The 13,239-nt window shown below is 41.2% G+C and overlaps 1 protein-coding gene across 12 annotated transcripts in view; it reads left to right on the top strand.

The window, feature by feature from the left end:
* MAP4 (microtubule associated protein 4) overlaps nucleotides 1-13,239 on the top strand; it is a 421,944-nt gene that overhangs the window by 381,604 nt on the left and 27,101 nt on the right. For 9 of the 12 annotated variants that reach the window (XM_033931948.1, XM_033931947.1, XM_033931950.1 and 6 more), the window contains 2 exons: nucleotides 4,482-4,574; nucleotides 11,507-11,588. In XM_033931948.1, the coding sequence (XP_033787839.1) occupies nucleotides 4,482-4,574; nucleotides 11,507-11,588 (175 nt within the window). The remainder of the gene's footprint in view (nucleotides 1-4,481; nucleotides 4,575-11,506; nucleotides 11,589-13,239) is intronic. The other 3 variants (XM_033931958.1, XM_033931956.1, XM_033931951.1) reach the window with 1 other exon arrangement.

Raw genomic sequence — 13,239 nt, 5'->3', positions numbered from 1 at the left:
TCCTTATTTTGTCAGGAGGATCTGGGATTTTGGCTTTGTCATACATGACATATTGGCCTCAGTGGATACTGCTGACGTGCAGGTTATTTAAGGGAAGATGGGTATTAAAGCAGACGCCCAATCTATGGTTACTTATCTCATAGATGGATATGAATTCTGATGGTGGAAAACCTTTGTTCAGAAAGGTACAAAGCGGCACGTCTCATCCACTGGAACCTCTGAACACTGCAGTAGTCTTGTACTAGAAAAACACTGGGATCATGACCATAAAAATTATGGAGAGATTTTTGATCACCTGGGGCACTTTACATTCTGACCAATAAACCTGGATGTGAGAATATTGGCTATAATTGCAAAGGATAGAAGGGGAAAGGGATTGGGACTGGTATAAAAAATGAGAACACTGATTATAGAGATGTCAGTTCCCAGCGACTTATTCAGTGAATTTGGTAGAGAGGGAAAAATGTCTTTAAATATCAACAATGTGGCAGAAAGTTATAGAAATTTCCCATTGCATTGGGCACAACAGGCTTAATTAAAAACAATTTCCAAGTACATCTTGATAGGCATTAAATAAATCCTGTGAACTTCAGTTGGAAGCTCGTTGGCACAGTGCAAGTACTACAGTAAGTGTTAACAGTAAATCTGAAAGATTGAGTTCTTGCTCCATATTTCTTGGGTTAACAGTGCGATCACTGCTGTTAAGTGCAAAACTAACCAATTTGGAGATATTGCCCTAATACGGACACACCCAGCCAGGTTTTCAGGATACCCACAAAGAATATTCTTGAGAGGAGCCGCCAGCAGCACTGTACAGAATATCCGACGCAGGCACCGCAGCAGTCCCGGCGTCCGGTGCCGAGAGGGGTCCTTGGAAGTTCCATAAAAGACCGAGGGGTGCCGCAGAATGCGGCCCGCGGTCGCGTGACCGAAGGGGCTTGACCAAAGGGGCAGGACACACCCCTTTTGAGCCCCTTCAGAGCCCTAGAGGAGCAGAGGGCAGGAGAGTATTTCCCTAACGGAATGGTGAAAAGAAAGGCAAAGATAGTTTCATCTTTGCCTTTACTAGGGCTATTGGGTCGTCATTTCCAGTCTTTAACACCACCAACGTTGGGGAACAGGACAATTCCATCTCCTCATACTGCATCTCTCTCGGGCGAACTGTCCCCACCTCTTCAACCAGTAATGAATTCTATGGGGAGCTCTGTATCTGCTCCCGAAGAGGAGACAGCTTCATCTCCAGAATCAATTATTATACCAAATGTGAGTACGGACATACAATAAACAAATATATCTTCCCAGGGAAGGAAAACTTTAACTCTGGTCCATATGGTGATAGTCAAGTCAAGACTATACCTAAGGACAAGGTAATTTCTCTTAATGATGTCTAGCTGGTTGTGAATAGGATTGAGTCCTCATTACAGAGCACTGTTGTTAATCTTTGCCAATTCTCATCTGATATAACATTTAAAGTAAATGAACAACAAACTCAATTATCTTCACTTACATCTCGATTAGATAAAGTGGATAACTCTGTAGAAGTTTTGCAAAAAACTGCTATTTCTAATATCAAAGATAATTTATCTTTACATAATCAAATGGAAGAGATGGAGAATTTGGTAAGAGCAAAAAATCTTAGAATATTAAAATTTCCTATATCGCATTACTTGACACCTTTGGAACTCCTGAAGATGTATATGAAAGATGTTTTACAATATACTCAGGTGGAATCATTCACACCTGAAACTTATATTACATCCCCAGGAGTACCAAGGAAACTGGTGAGGAAGGAAAATTAGACAAGATTGTGTCTCCAGATAGTTTAAATATTTCCCAGTTTCTAGAATCTTCTAAGGATTTGATTACCAAACAAGCAACTTTGTTGGTGATATTTAAAACAGAAATTGAAAACCAACTTATACTTAAATTGTATTTTTTGAATAAACAAGCATTGTTTTGTGGACAACAATTAATGATTTTTCCTGATGTGTCCAGGCAGACACAACTTAGGAGGAAATTGTTTCTACAGCTTAAACCTAAAGTTATAGCTGTGGGAGCTGCTTTTTTCATAAAATTCCCTTGCAATTGTCTTGTAAACTATAAAGCTGATAAATCTGTCTTTGTAGATCCGTCGCAATTGGAGAATTTCTTGATTGATAAGATTACACTGAAAATTTCAGATACTAATGTAATTGTTGAAGAAAGTTAAGGACATAGTGGATTTGGTCATTTTGCCTGTCAAGGATGAGTGTAAATGTTTTCTTTATAATTTTATTGTACTGAGCGGCCCTTGTTAATATGGACTTGGCATAAGTCTTAATTAGAATTTTAAATTGTTTCTTTGAACTGTTTTCCTTTTGCTTTTCCTGATTTTTGTTATTGATATAACAAATATTAATAAAAATGAATATAAAAAAAAAGAATATTCTTGAGAGAGTTGCATATACTCTATCATTGTATGCAAATCTGTCTTTCGTATACAAACCTGACTGACTAGGTGTGTCCTGAGGACTGGATTGAGAACCCTAGAAGTGATTGCATAATAATTCCGAAGAAGCCAGGGGAATGCTAGCATCGATGGGTTTTCTTCATGCTTAAGACATGAATAAAGTTGGCATGCTTATGCTTGTCTGGAAGATACGAGCAAGAGGTGAGTTGGTATTGAGGCGCATTTAGAAGGACTGTAGGCACATCAGCCAAGAAGAGTCTAAACTGACAAACCGGTTGAAGTCATTTTGGAGTCGCTTATTGGTTTTTGTCACTTGACACTACTTGCTGTACCTGTCAATCTTTTAGCTAAATTTCATCAGCCTGACTTTGTTGGTATATACTTTGAAGATGTTCTTATTTATAATTTTTGGAAGGTACTATCCTAGATAAATTGCACAACTTTCACTTTTGAACATTTGCTCTTCTGTTTATCACTATGGGAAAAATCGGTCTGGTTACAACTGCTCTAATACAGTGGTTTTTAAACCAGTCCTTGGGACATAGCCAATTGGGTTTTGAGGACATCCACAAAGTGAATATGCGTGAGAGATTTATATACAGTCTCTATATGCAAATCTATCTTACTCGTATGTAACTTGTAGATTCATCATTGATATCTGGATAGCCCAACTGGAGTTCTCTCCCAATGAATGGTTTGAGAACTATGTCATCTGGAGTTCAAGCGCCAGTACAAAGAGAGAGATGCTTACAAGAACTCTTGATGCAACAGTGCATCTAAACAGAAATTGTTGTCTTCAAAAGATCAATTACTGATAGGCTTAAAAAAAGATTTGGACAAATTCCTGAAGGTAAACTCCATATGTTAGGGTAAATTTGGGGAAAGCGACTGCTTATCCTTGGGTTATGTAGTGTGGAATCTTGGTATGTTTTGGGATTCTGCCAAATGTGTAGCCTAGAAGCAGGATACTGGGCTAGATAGACCTTCAGTCCGACCCAGTATGGCAGTTCTCTAACAATTACACTCCTGCTAATGTAAGTGCTATTCAGGATAAAACAGAGCACACCTGAAAGGTTTCAAGACAAAACTGTATAGCTGCTAAAATCTTGCATTCCATTTTCCATAGTGAGATTGCTTTTCTGGTATGCATGCTCTGCTACTGCTCCTTGTAGAACCCCAGAAGCCCTTTCAAGTGTTCTGCAACTTTGTAAATAAATGGAACGTGTAAAACAGCACATGGCTTGGAAATAAGGTAAAATAAACCCCTCTCCCAGTTGCTGCATTGGTTACAACATGAAGTTAATTTGCAGATTTCATATACAGAACTAGTATATGCTCAGAGTGTAGTACTTTCTGCTGATTTCCTTTCATCTCAAAAACTTTGGAACCTTTAGACCAAACGGGATTGGGACTTACAATGCTGCCTTTTTATAGTTTTACAACCACACTCAAAGCGGTTTACATACAGGTACTTCAAGCATTTTCCCTGTTTGTCCCAGTGGGCTCACAGTCTAATGTGTACCATTCACGGGCTTCAGTTATTGCTTTCCACGGGCTTCAGATATCTGTAGTGAAAACAGGATTTCTCATTCAGATTTCAAAATATTAGTAGGCATTAGACTAAATTCTTGCTATTCTTTGCCATGGTGGGGTGGGGATTGTAGACCAGACTGAGATAAAATGAAAACTATAGAGGACGCAAGTGCATTCAGCTTTAGGCAGTTTGAGAAGCAAAATATATTGCTGCTGCTGTTCCAAATTAGCAGCTAATCTGTCCCTTAAGCACAGTGTGTGTGAGTGTACTATATTTGCACTTAACTTGTTACCAGCACTGTTGTCTGCTTTTTTTTGTGTCTCTACTTTTTCTCTTCTCTTGTTCATTCACACCTTTGACTGAGATTGTATTCCAGGCGTAATAAACCATTTTCTTGCCTGTTTACCATGTTAAAAACCATAACTCTAAGCCATCCGTGTTACAGTTCTAACCATGCCTCTCTCCCGTTTGTGCAATTTCCATTCTGTGACACTCCAGGTCCAGATAGTCTCCAAAAAAGTGAACTACAGCCACGTTCAGTCCAAGTGTGGCTCCAAGGACAATATTAAGCATGTCCCTGGTGGCGGGAATGTAAGTATGGGCTCTGGACTGCTACCTTTCAACTAACCTATGCTTCTTCTACTTTTTATGTATGTTTAGTGTTGGACCTCTTGGATGTGTGATGTGGATAAATGTGTGATGACATTTCAATCTAAGGAGGGTAGCCATCCATATTTGTAATGCTGTACATTTGGCATCCTGATGCTATTGCTCCTCCTGCTAGCTGACTTTGGTTTCCTCTTCACATGAAATAGTTTAAACTTTACACATTCTTTGGTTCCTAACATTTGTGGTGGGAACTAGTTCAGGTTCAAAATCCCCCTCCCCCACCTTAAAACTGCTCATTCTCACTAGGAGCTTTTCTGACCCTTTTTAACTGTTTGGCTGTCGCCCCAGACCAATGGACTTTGACTGTATGGTGGCTTCTATTTAACCCTAACAATCGTATATAAAGCAGACCAGCTCATCGGAGATGCTTCCAGTCCTGAAGCTCTTTCCTTGTGTTAAAACACTTGCATTGTGGAGATTTCTGGGTGAAAAGAACAAAATCCATATACTCACTAAAACCCTAGGTTGAAACTTGCATCTAATTCTAAATTGATTGCAAATCCTGAATTTCGGAAGCAAGGCTAGAATATGGCATATAGGATAGCAGACTGGATGCTCCATCTCATCTATTTGCCCTGCCCTGTGCAAAATCATGGACCTCCCCATCATAATTTAACTTGATGGCGCAAAGGATCCTTTGAATTTTGGGTTTTCATATATTTGGTCTTGTGATACTGTTTACACAAGTCCAATATGGGAATGTAACATTTATTTATTTAGATTTCTGTCCCGTTCTCCCAGAAGCTCAGAACGGGTTCCAAGTAGACATTCACAATCGTTTGAAGACAGACTAGTTATGACAACAAATAGGTTACAATAGACAATAACAGAGCTTATTCTAGAGACCAGACTGGTCATAGCGAAGAGTACTAGGAGAAGTATATTGAGGAGGCAGTTTTTAATGGCCTGATTGGCAGAAGAGGAAGGTCTTTACTGCTCTGCGGAAGGTTATTAGTGAGTCTAGCGACCTGATCTGTGTGGGTAGTCGGTTCCATAGCTGAGGTAGGAAATGGCTGTAGGATCTTTTGTATACCGTACTCATTTAGAGGGATCTCCCTGTGGGAATTCTGAGTCTTTGGTCTGCTTTGGAGCTGAGGGGGTGGTCAGGAGTGTATAGGCGTAGGTTGGATGCTATGTAGGCTGGGGTTTTTTTTTGGTAGAATCTCTTGTATGCCATGACCAGGGCTTTGAAGATGCATCACTTTTTGACTGTTATCCAGTGAGCTGCATAGAGCGCTGGAGTAATGGGGTCATGGTAGCTGGGGTTGTATAGGAGTCGAATTGCTGAGTTTTGGACTTTTTGGAGGCAGACAGAGGTCCCAAGTATTTGGCAGCATCCTAAAGAAGCAAATCTATTCCTTGTAACTATGATGTCTCAGATTTACAAGGATGATCTCCAAACCCCCTTTTTGTCAAAACTTGCCCAGTTTTAATAACATTTGGCATATATCATCCTGAATAAATTTGCAATAAGTCTACACTCATGCCGGCCACCTCACCTAAACATTACTTCACTACCTGGTTCTTCAACTGTCGTGATGTTTTCTTCAGTGTGACCTGATTGGGGTCTGCTGTTTTCTGACTGGTGATAAGTTGAGCCAATTTCTCACAATTTCTTCAAAATGCATTTTGCATTATCCTCTTCCACTTTTCTGGAAATTCTTGCACCAGTATATATATATATTTTTTTTTTTTTTTTTGAAGATGCAATGAATTGCACACAATACTCAGTGTGAGGTCACCCCATGGAGCGATTCAGAGGCATTGTATATTTGTTTTATTTTCTATTCCATTACATTACATTACATTACATTAGTGATTTCTATTCCGCTTGTGCCTTGCGGTTCTAAGCGGATTACATTAGAAGATGGCTGGTCATTTCCAGGCGATGACAATACAATTATATGTATAACTTTACAAACTTTGCATACCTAACTTTACATAACTTTTCTTACATAACTTTACATAACTTTGCGTGGAGTTACTTTGTGTTACTTTACATTATCCTTACCGTGCTTGCATAACTTGCATTAAGTTTACATAATTTATCTTACAAAATTTATCTTACATAACTTTACACGACTTTACTTAGAGTTAATTTATGTTATTTTACCTTATTATTCCAGTACATTGCATAACTTACATTACATGATATTACAAAGCATAGCCTTATGTTATATTACGACGCATAACCTTATGTTACATTACATAATATTACAAAGCCTAATCTTATGTTACCAAAAAAAATCGTCTGTTCCTAGGTTGTAATATCTGATTTTTCGGTATTTGGGGAAACTGTGTTTCTAGGTATGATTTGGCTTTTCGCCCGATGCAACTAGATTGGATGTTGCCTATGGGGACGAAATTGCAGTTGGTTGTGAGTTGCAGGAGGTTATGAAGGGAGAGAAGATGTTGGTAGATTATAATATTGGGATGTGTTTTTTGAATAGTATGGTTTTTATATCTTTTCGAAACGCTTTGTAGTCCGTAGTTGTGGTCAGCAGCTTGGATATGATGGGGTCAATTTTCGCAGCCTGTGTAGCAAGTAGCTAATAATTTCTAACAACTTGCGTTTTTGGCTGCTTTTGCCACACAGTGAGCAGAAGATTTCGACATAATGTCCGTGATGAAACCTAAATCTTTTTCTAGCATCAGGTAGCTATAATTTGGGTTATTTTTCACAATGTGTATCAGTGCACTTGTCCACATTCAATTTCATCTGCCGTTTGGAGCCCAGTCTTCAAATCTCATAAGGTCTTTATGCAATTTCTCTTGGTCCACATGCTTTTTAGCGACTTGGAATAGATATGTCATTTGCAAATGTAACCTAATTTTTTTCCCATGATCAGATTTGTAAATTTTGAAAAGCACTGGTCTCGGTACAGATCACTGTGGCACTTTACTCTATTGAGAGAGTGTCATTTATCCCTGATTTTATTTCTCTCTTGCTTTAAATTTGATTTTGTTTATTGTAAACAGAATCTAGGTAATGGCAGATTTCAATTATTACCAAATTTGATAGTTTTCCTGATTTCTCTTAGCATTTGTCTCATCCTGGGCTGCAGGAGCATAGTATATGGCCCACTTCTTTTTGCTTTTCTCCTCTGGGATCCTTAATGTATAATAGGAAGCATTTCTGAGAGTATTACCCTGGAGAGATTATCTGGATTTGTTTCCTACCTAAAATCGTAAATTTGGTTTCCAAGACATCCCCACTGTGCCTTCCTACATCATTGGCATGCACAACTAGTTCTCTCAGTACTGGCTGAAACCTTTTCCAGATAACACACGAGCTCCTCTGTCTTTGCACTGGGCCTCCAGCTTTTTATAACAGCAGCCCTAACCCCCATTCTGGGGGACACACCCCTAGGAAAAAAACATTCTTACTAGATATAGGGTCACTTCCCTGCCACCCCAAGGTGAAGTGACCCTTTTAGGGGACTTGACTTCTATATAGCTGTCTGCCACTCTAGCTTCCAGAGAGACACTCGAGAGGCCTAGATTGTATAAATGGCACCTTGTTAAGCGCCGGTAGGAGCACTACTAGCACCTAATTTAAGTTGAAAATGCTCTTAAAAAATACTTAAAAGACAAAACGTAGGCAGCTAAAAAAAGATTCCAGAATTGCACCTACAGAGGCATTTTGCGACACCTAATGCCGCTATAGGAGTGGCTGATGCCCGAAAAGGCAATAGGCGTCATAAAACACATCTGTAGGTGTGAGTCACGTGACAGGAAGGCACTGGAAAATGTAGGCCTTGAAAACCCTGGCTTACATTTCTGGCACCTACTTTACAAATGGCGGCAATTCTGCAATCGGCGCTGGTACACAATTAACATGGAGCTGGCGCTGGGTTTGGAGGCGTTGGCCAATGCCGGCGCCGGTTGCAGAAAGTGGCCGAAAGGTTCTTACCCAACTACTAGACAATACATGTGGCGCTCTAGAAAAGACTGCATCGCATAGCTCTTATCTGGTTGCTGGATTGTTTTTAAAAGGGTATATTTTGTGGGATTGGGGTATACGTACTTTGATTTATAGCAATCTAAATTTTACTTGATACCTTTCGTTGATTTGTTACTAGTCAGGGATGGTTACTTCTGTGAAAAGTTTTCCTCTTAACCTATTAATTGGTGCATTTTGTGATCTTTCGGTAAGTCTAGTTCATGTTAGATATGGAACTAGTGCAAAAATGTCATCCGTGTATGAGAATAAGACGTGTCCGTTACATGTGCAGCATATATGTGTGTAATGTGTACATTTAGGGGGACATTCTACAAATGGCGCCTTAACTTGGGCACCCTACTGGCATCTTAAGTTAATGGAGGAACACCATTTGAAGCAGCAAATAACTTTAAATTTAAAGCGCCTACTGGTGCCTAAAGACAGGCCGCTGGAATCGCACCTCTGGAGGTGCCTAACGCCAGAAGTAGCGTTAAGTGCCATAAAGCGCCCATATAGGCACCATTCTCGACAGATAGGCGCCGAGAATGTGGGCCTGGGAAACCCTGGCCTATGTTTCCTGCACCTGTCTTTCCCGGAGGCGCAATTCCGTATGTGGCGCCATTGCACGATTGACACGCGATCGGCAAGCCGCTTTTTAGGTGGCCACCAATATCAGCACCAGTGTAGAGAACCTGGGCTAAGTTGCATGCCACTAAGCACTATTATATAAATATGCTTGTTAAAATGTTTGCTATCCCGCGTGTGCTTAAAAAGGACTAAGCAGGTTAAAATAAAATCAATCAAAACAGAAAAGAATGCCAATTCAGATAACAAAGAAATGGACCAGTCATACAAGATATATGGACAACCTCACAAGAATAGGGATGTGCTATACTGCAGCAACTGGACGCTCCCCCCCCCCCCGAGACAATATATTAAATGCCAGTTCAGTAGTCTGTAAGTTATATGCATAAGTGGGAATCTTACCTATACTCTTCCCCTTCTGTACCTCCCTTGCAAATATATGCTGTCAGTTGCACCTCTGTCCCTGCCACACTTGGGCATTCACAGCAGTTCTAAGGCTGTCTCTACGTTAGTATTCTATAAAGGAAAATAGGGACTTACTTTCCTTTATAGAATAGGCTTCTACTATCTACCCTCTGGTAGTGCCCCAATGAAAGTGCCCCATTGTAGAATTGCCCCCATTGTTGGCTTGTTGTGACAGGAAGTTGACTGATGGTCAGTCAGCACCTTCATCGAGATCAGGGTTCTCAACCCAGTCCTTTTGGGGGGGACACCTAGCTAAATCAGGTTTCCAGGACACAAGTCTGTAGCCAATATAAGAACATAAGAATAGCCTTACTGGGTCAAAGCCCAGTAGCCCGTTCTCACGGTGGCCAATCCAGGTCACAAGCCCAAGGAGTAGCAACATTCCATGCTATTATGAGTATTTTGAAAATCTGACTTAAGTAAATCCTGAGGATGGCTTGAGAACCACTGATCTAGGCTTCCATTAGTTTTGGTATCCATTTAATTCCTGTAGTCCTCTGACTAATCTGTGGTGCTTGCTGTTAGATCTGTATACTGAGGTGCAGGGGGGGGATAAAGAATTGGGCATCTTACAGTTTAACATCCCTTCTGGGAGCTGAGGAGATATTGTGCAGCAGCTCTCACCTGACAAAAATCAGAGTATGTTAAGCTAAGTTTCACCAGAACATCGGGAAACGTTTTGTTTTTAAAAGCCTTTCATACCTGAACTGGATTTTGCATTTAGCTTATGCCTTTTTTCAGTAGTAGCTGGGGTACAGTAGATATTTTTCTGTCTCCTGACAGTTTACAATCTAAGGGGCCAATGCAGAAAGCCTCTCTCAGTACAGCCGGCTCAGTGCACATCTCTGTTGTGAAATTAACAATCCAAAAATATCACAGCATGCTGTAAGCAGTGAACTTGCAAATTGCCATGTTAAAATCGTGGCAGTAAGCCACAGCTCACTGCTGAATATAACCTTTCTTGTTGGCGCTTGACTGGCGATTGGCTCAGTCACTAACAGAGATTACATTAAAAAGCCATGGACAAAAAAAAAAAGTAAGCTGTCAGCATTTTGCATCTGACAACCTCCTCCTAAGAAAAAATATTTCTGATGTGTAGCAGCACCTATCCCTTCCAAGGCCTGATTTGACTTAAAAAAACATCCTTCCTGGTGTGTAATAAGAGTTCCTCAGACCCTGTACTTTAAATGAGGCAGGAGCAGGTGGGCATCATTCCTGCCTCATTTAAGGTGTATGGGTGGGGAAGAGGTCCCAATAGATACTAGGAAGGATTATTTTAAATCAAACTGCTAGACGCCAGGGATGACTTTAGCCAAGGAATCTTTTATTTTGGGGGCAGAGGGTAGGGAGGAGGGCCACTAATGTACCAGAGAGCATTGCAGAAAGCTATTTGGGGCATGATTTTCCAGGTTTGAGGGACCGGGGTGCTGCTAGATACCTGCTCCTTTCAACCAACCCTTCTATGCTGCTTCATACCTGGCAAGGTGTTTCCCTCTTGTGGATGTCTCTAAAACCTTTTATTGTGTGGTGGCACAATTGGTAACGACCACGTTACCATTCATTTTAATGCAGTGTGCGGTTGCAGTTTCCACATGAGTTAACACTTGTGCTAAACCCTTTCTGCATTGTTCAGCCAATAATGTTTGCTTTAAACCCATGATAACTGTGTGGTTAAGCTTATGGTAGCTTTCTGTATCGGCCTCTTAAGTTTGTACCTAAGACAATTGCAGGTTAAATGATTTTCCCAATATCAGAAGGAGCTGCACTGGGATTTGAACCTGGCATCCGTGTTTTTCCGCCCACTACTAGTCCACTCCTATATGACAATGTGTATAACTATTTTTTTTTCTTTTGGTTACAGATACTTATTCAGAACAAGAAAGTGGACATGTCCAAAGTGTCATCCAAGTGTGGCTCTAAAGCCAATATCAAACACAAGCCAGGTATCTCTAAAGTGAATATCCTCTTATATGTTCAGAGATTCCAGGTGCACATGAATAAACTGTGGCAAGATTTAATTTGTCCACTTCCATTGGCGGCTGCTCACTGCAAAAGAAGTTAGCATCACCGGTTCCCCCTCTCTGCCTCTCTCCAATGCTTGGAAAAGTTTTCCCTAAAATGGAAGATGGAGATGTTTATCGAAGGACTGGGCCAAAGATGGAAGATTATTGGTCAAAGGGAAAAATTAATGGCAATTTTATTGTGGAATGGAATACACTTAGGGGGTACTTTTATCAAGCTGCGGTAGGGGTTTAACGCACGGAATACCGCGCGTTAAACCGCCCTGCATTAGTTTTTTAGCTGGCCACGGGGGTTAGCGCATGATGAAATGTTCACGCTAACTCCGTTAGCGCGGCTTGTTAAAAGGAGCCCTAAGCAATACCAGAATAATGATGATCCACAGAGAATGTGGGAGTTTTAGAATTCTAGTAGCAGTCAAATTGTAAATGGTAACAGCCCCCACCCCCCCACTTTAAAAAAAACCAAATAGGACTCCTTACCTGGTTTAATGAAAAATTGTGTCAGCTGAAACAAGACTTTAGGGGCCGGATTCTGTATAGGACGCCCGGTCTCAGCAGCCGCCTAAGCGGCTTTTCAGAATTGCACACTGGAATCATATATACAATCGCACCAGATTCTTTAACCAGTGTCCATGTCACAGACGCCAGTTAGAGAACTGCATTGCTACTGAGCTGATTGCCGCAAGGGAATCTCCCTGCAGCGATCAGTTTAGCTGCCACAGCAGGGAACCCATACACCTCCACATGAAATCAACCGGCAGGAGGGATGCCACTACCTCCTTCCAGAACCCCCAAAGCCCCTCCCCCACGAATGTCTGTGGCAGAAGGAATGCCCAATTCCTCCTGCTGCCATCCCCCTTCCCCTCCAAGACATCTTTATCTCCTTCTTTAGCATTCATAGCATTCTGTTTGCCCTTTTTGCTGCTGCCGCACATTGTGTGGACGGCTTCATCGACTTGTCGATCAGAACTCCCAAGTCCCTTTCCTGGGTGGTCTCTCCAAGTACCACCCCGGACATCCTGTATTAGTGCATGAGATTTTTGTTACCGACATGCATCCATGTTGAACCTCATCTGCCATGTCGATACCCATTCCTCGAGCTTGATTATGTCACGTTGCAGATCTTCGCAATCCCCCTGCGTCTTTACTACTCAGAATAATTTCATATCATCCGCAAATTTAATCACCTTGCTCGTCGTACCTATGTCCAGATCATTTATAAAGATGTTAAAGAGCACGGGTCCAAGCACCGAGCCCTGTGGCACCCCACTGGTGACACTCTTCCAGTTCGAGTATTGTCCATTTACCCCCACTCTCTGTTTCCTATGCTCCAGCCAGTTTTTAATCCACGTGAGTATTCCACCCTCAATTCCATGGCTTGCAATTTTCTGAAGTAGTCGTTCATGCGGAACCTTGTCGAACGCCTTCTGAAAATCCAGATATACAATGTCGACCGGCTCGCCCTTGTCTATCTGTCTGTTTACTCCCTCAAAGAAGTGCAGCAAGTTCGTCAAACACTATCTGCCTTGCTAAAACCGTGCTGACTGGTCCTCATCAGCCCGTGTCCGTCAAG

This window comes from Geotrypetes seraphini, chromosome 2, assembly GCF_902459505.1.
Source record: "Geotrypetes seraphini chromosome 2, aGeoSer1.1, whole genome shotgun sequence".
Lineage (NCBI taxonomy): Eukaryota > Metazoa > Chordata > Amphibia > Gymnophiona > Dermophiidae > Geotrypetes > Geotrypetes seraphini.
This window is presented reverse-complemented; position numbering and strand designations above follow the sequence as displayed.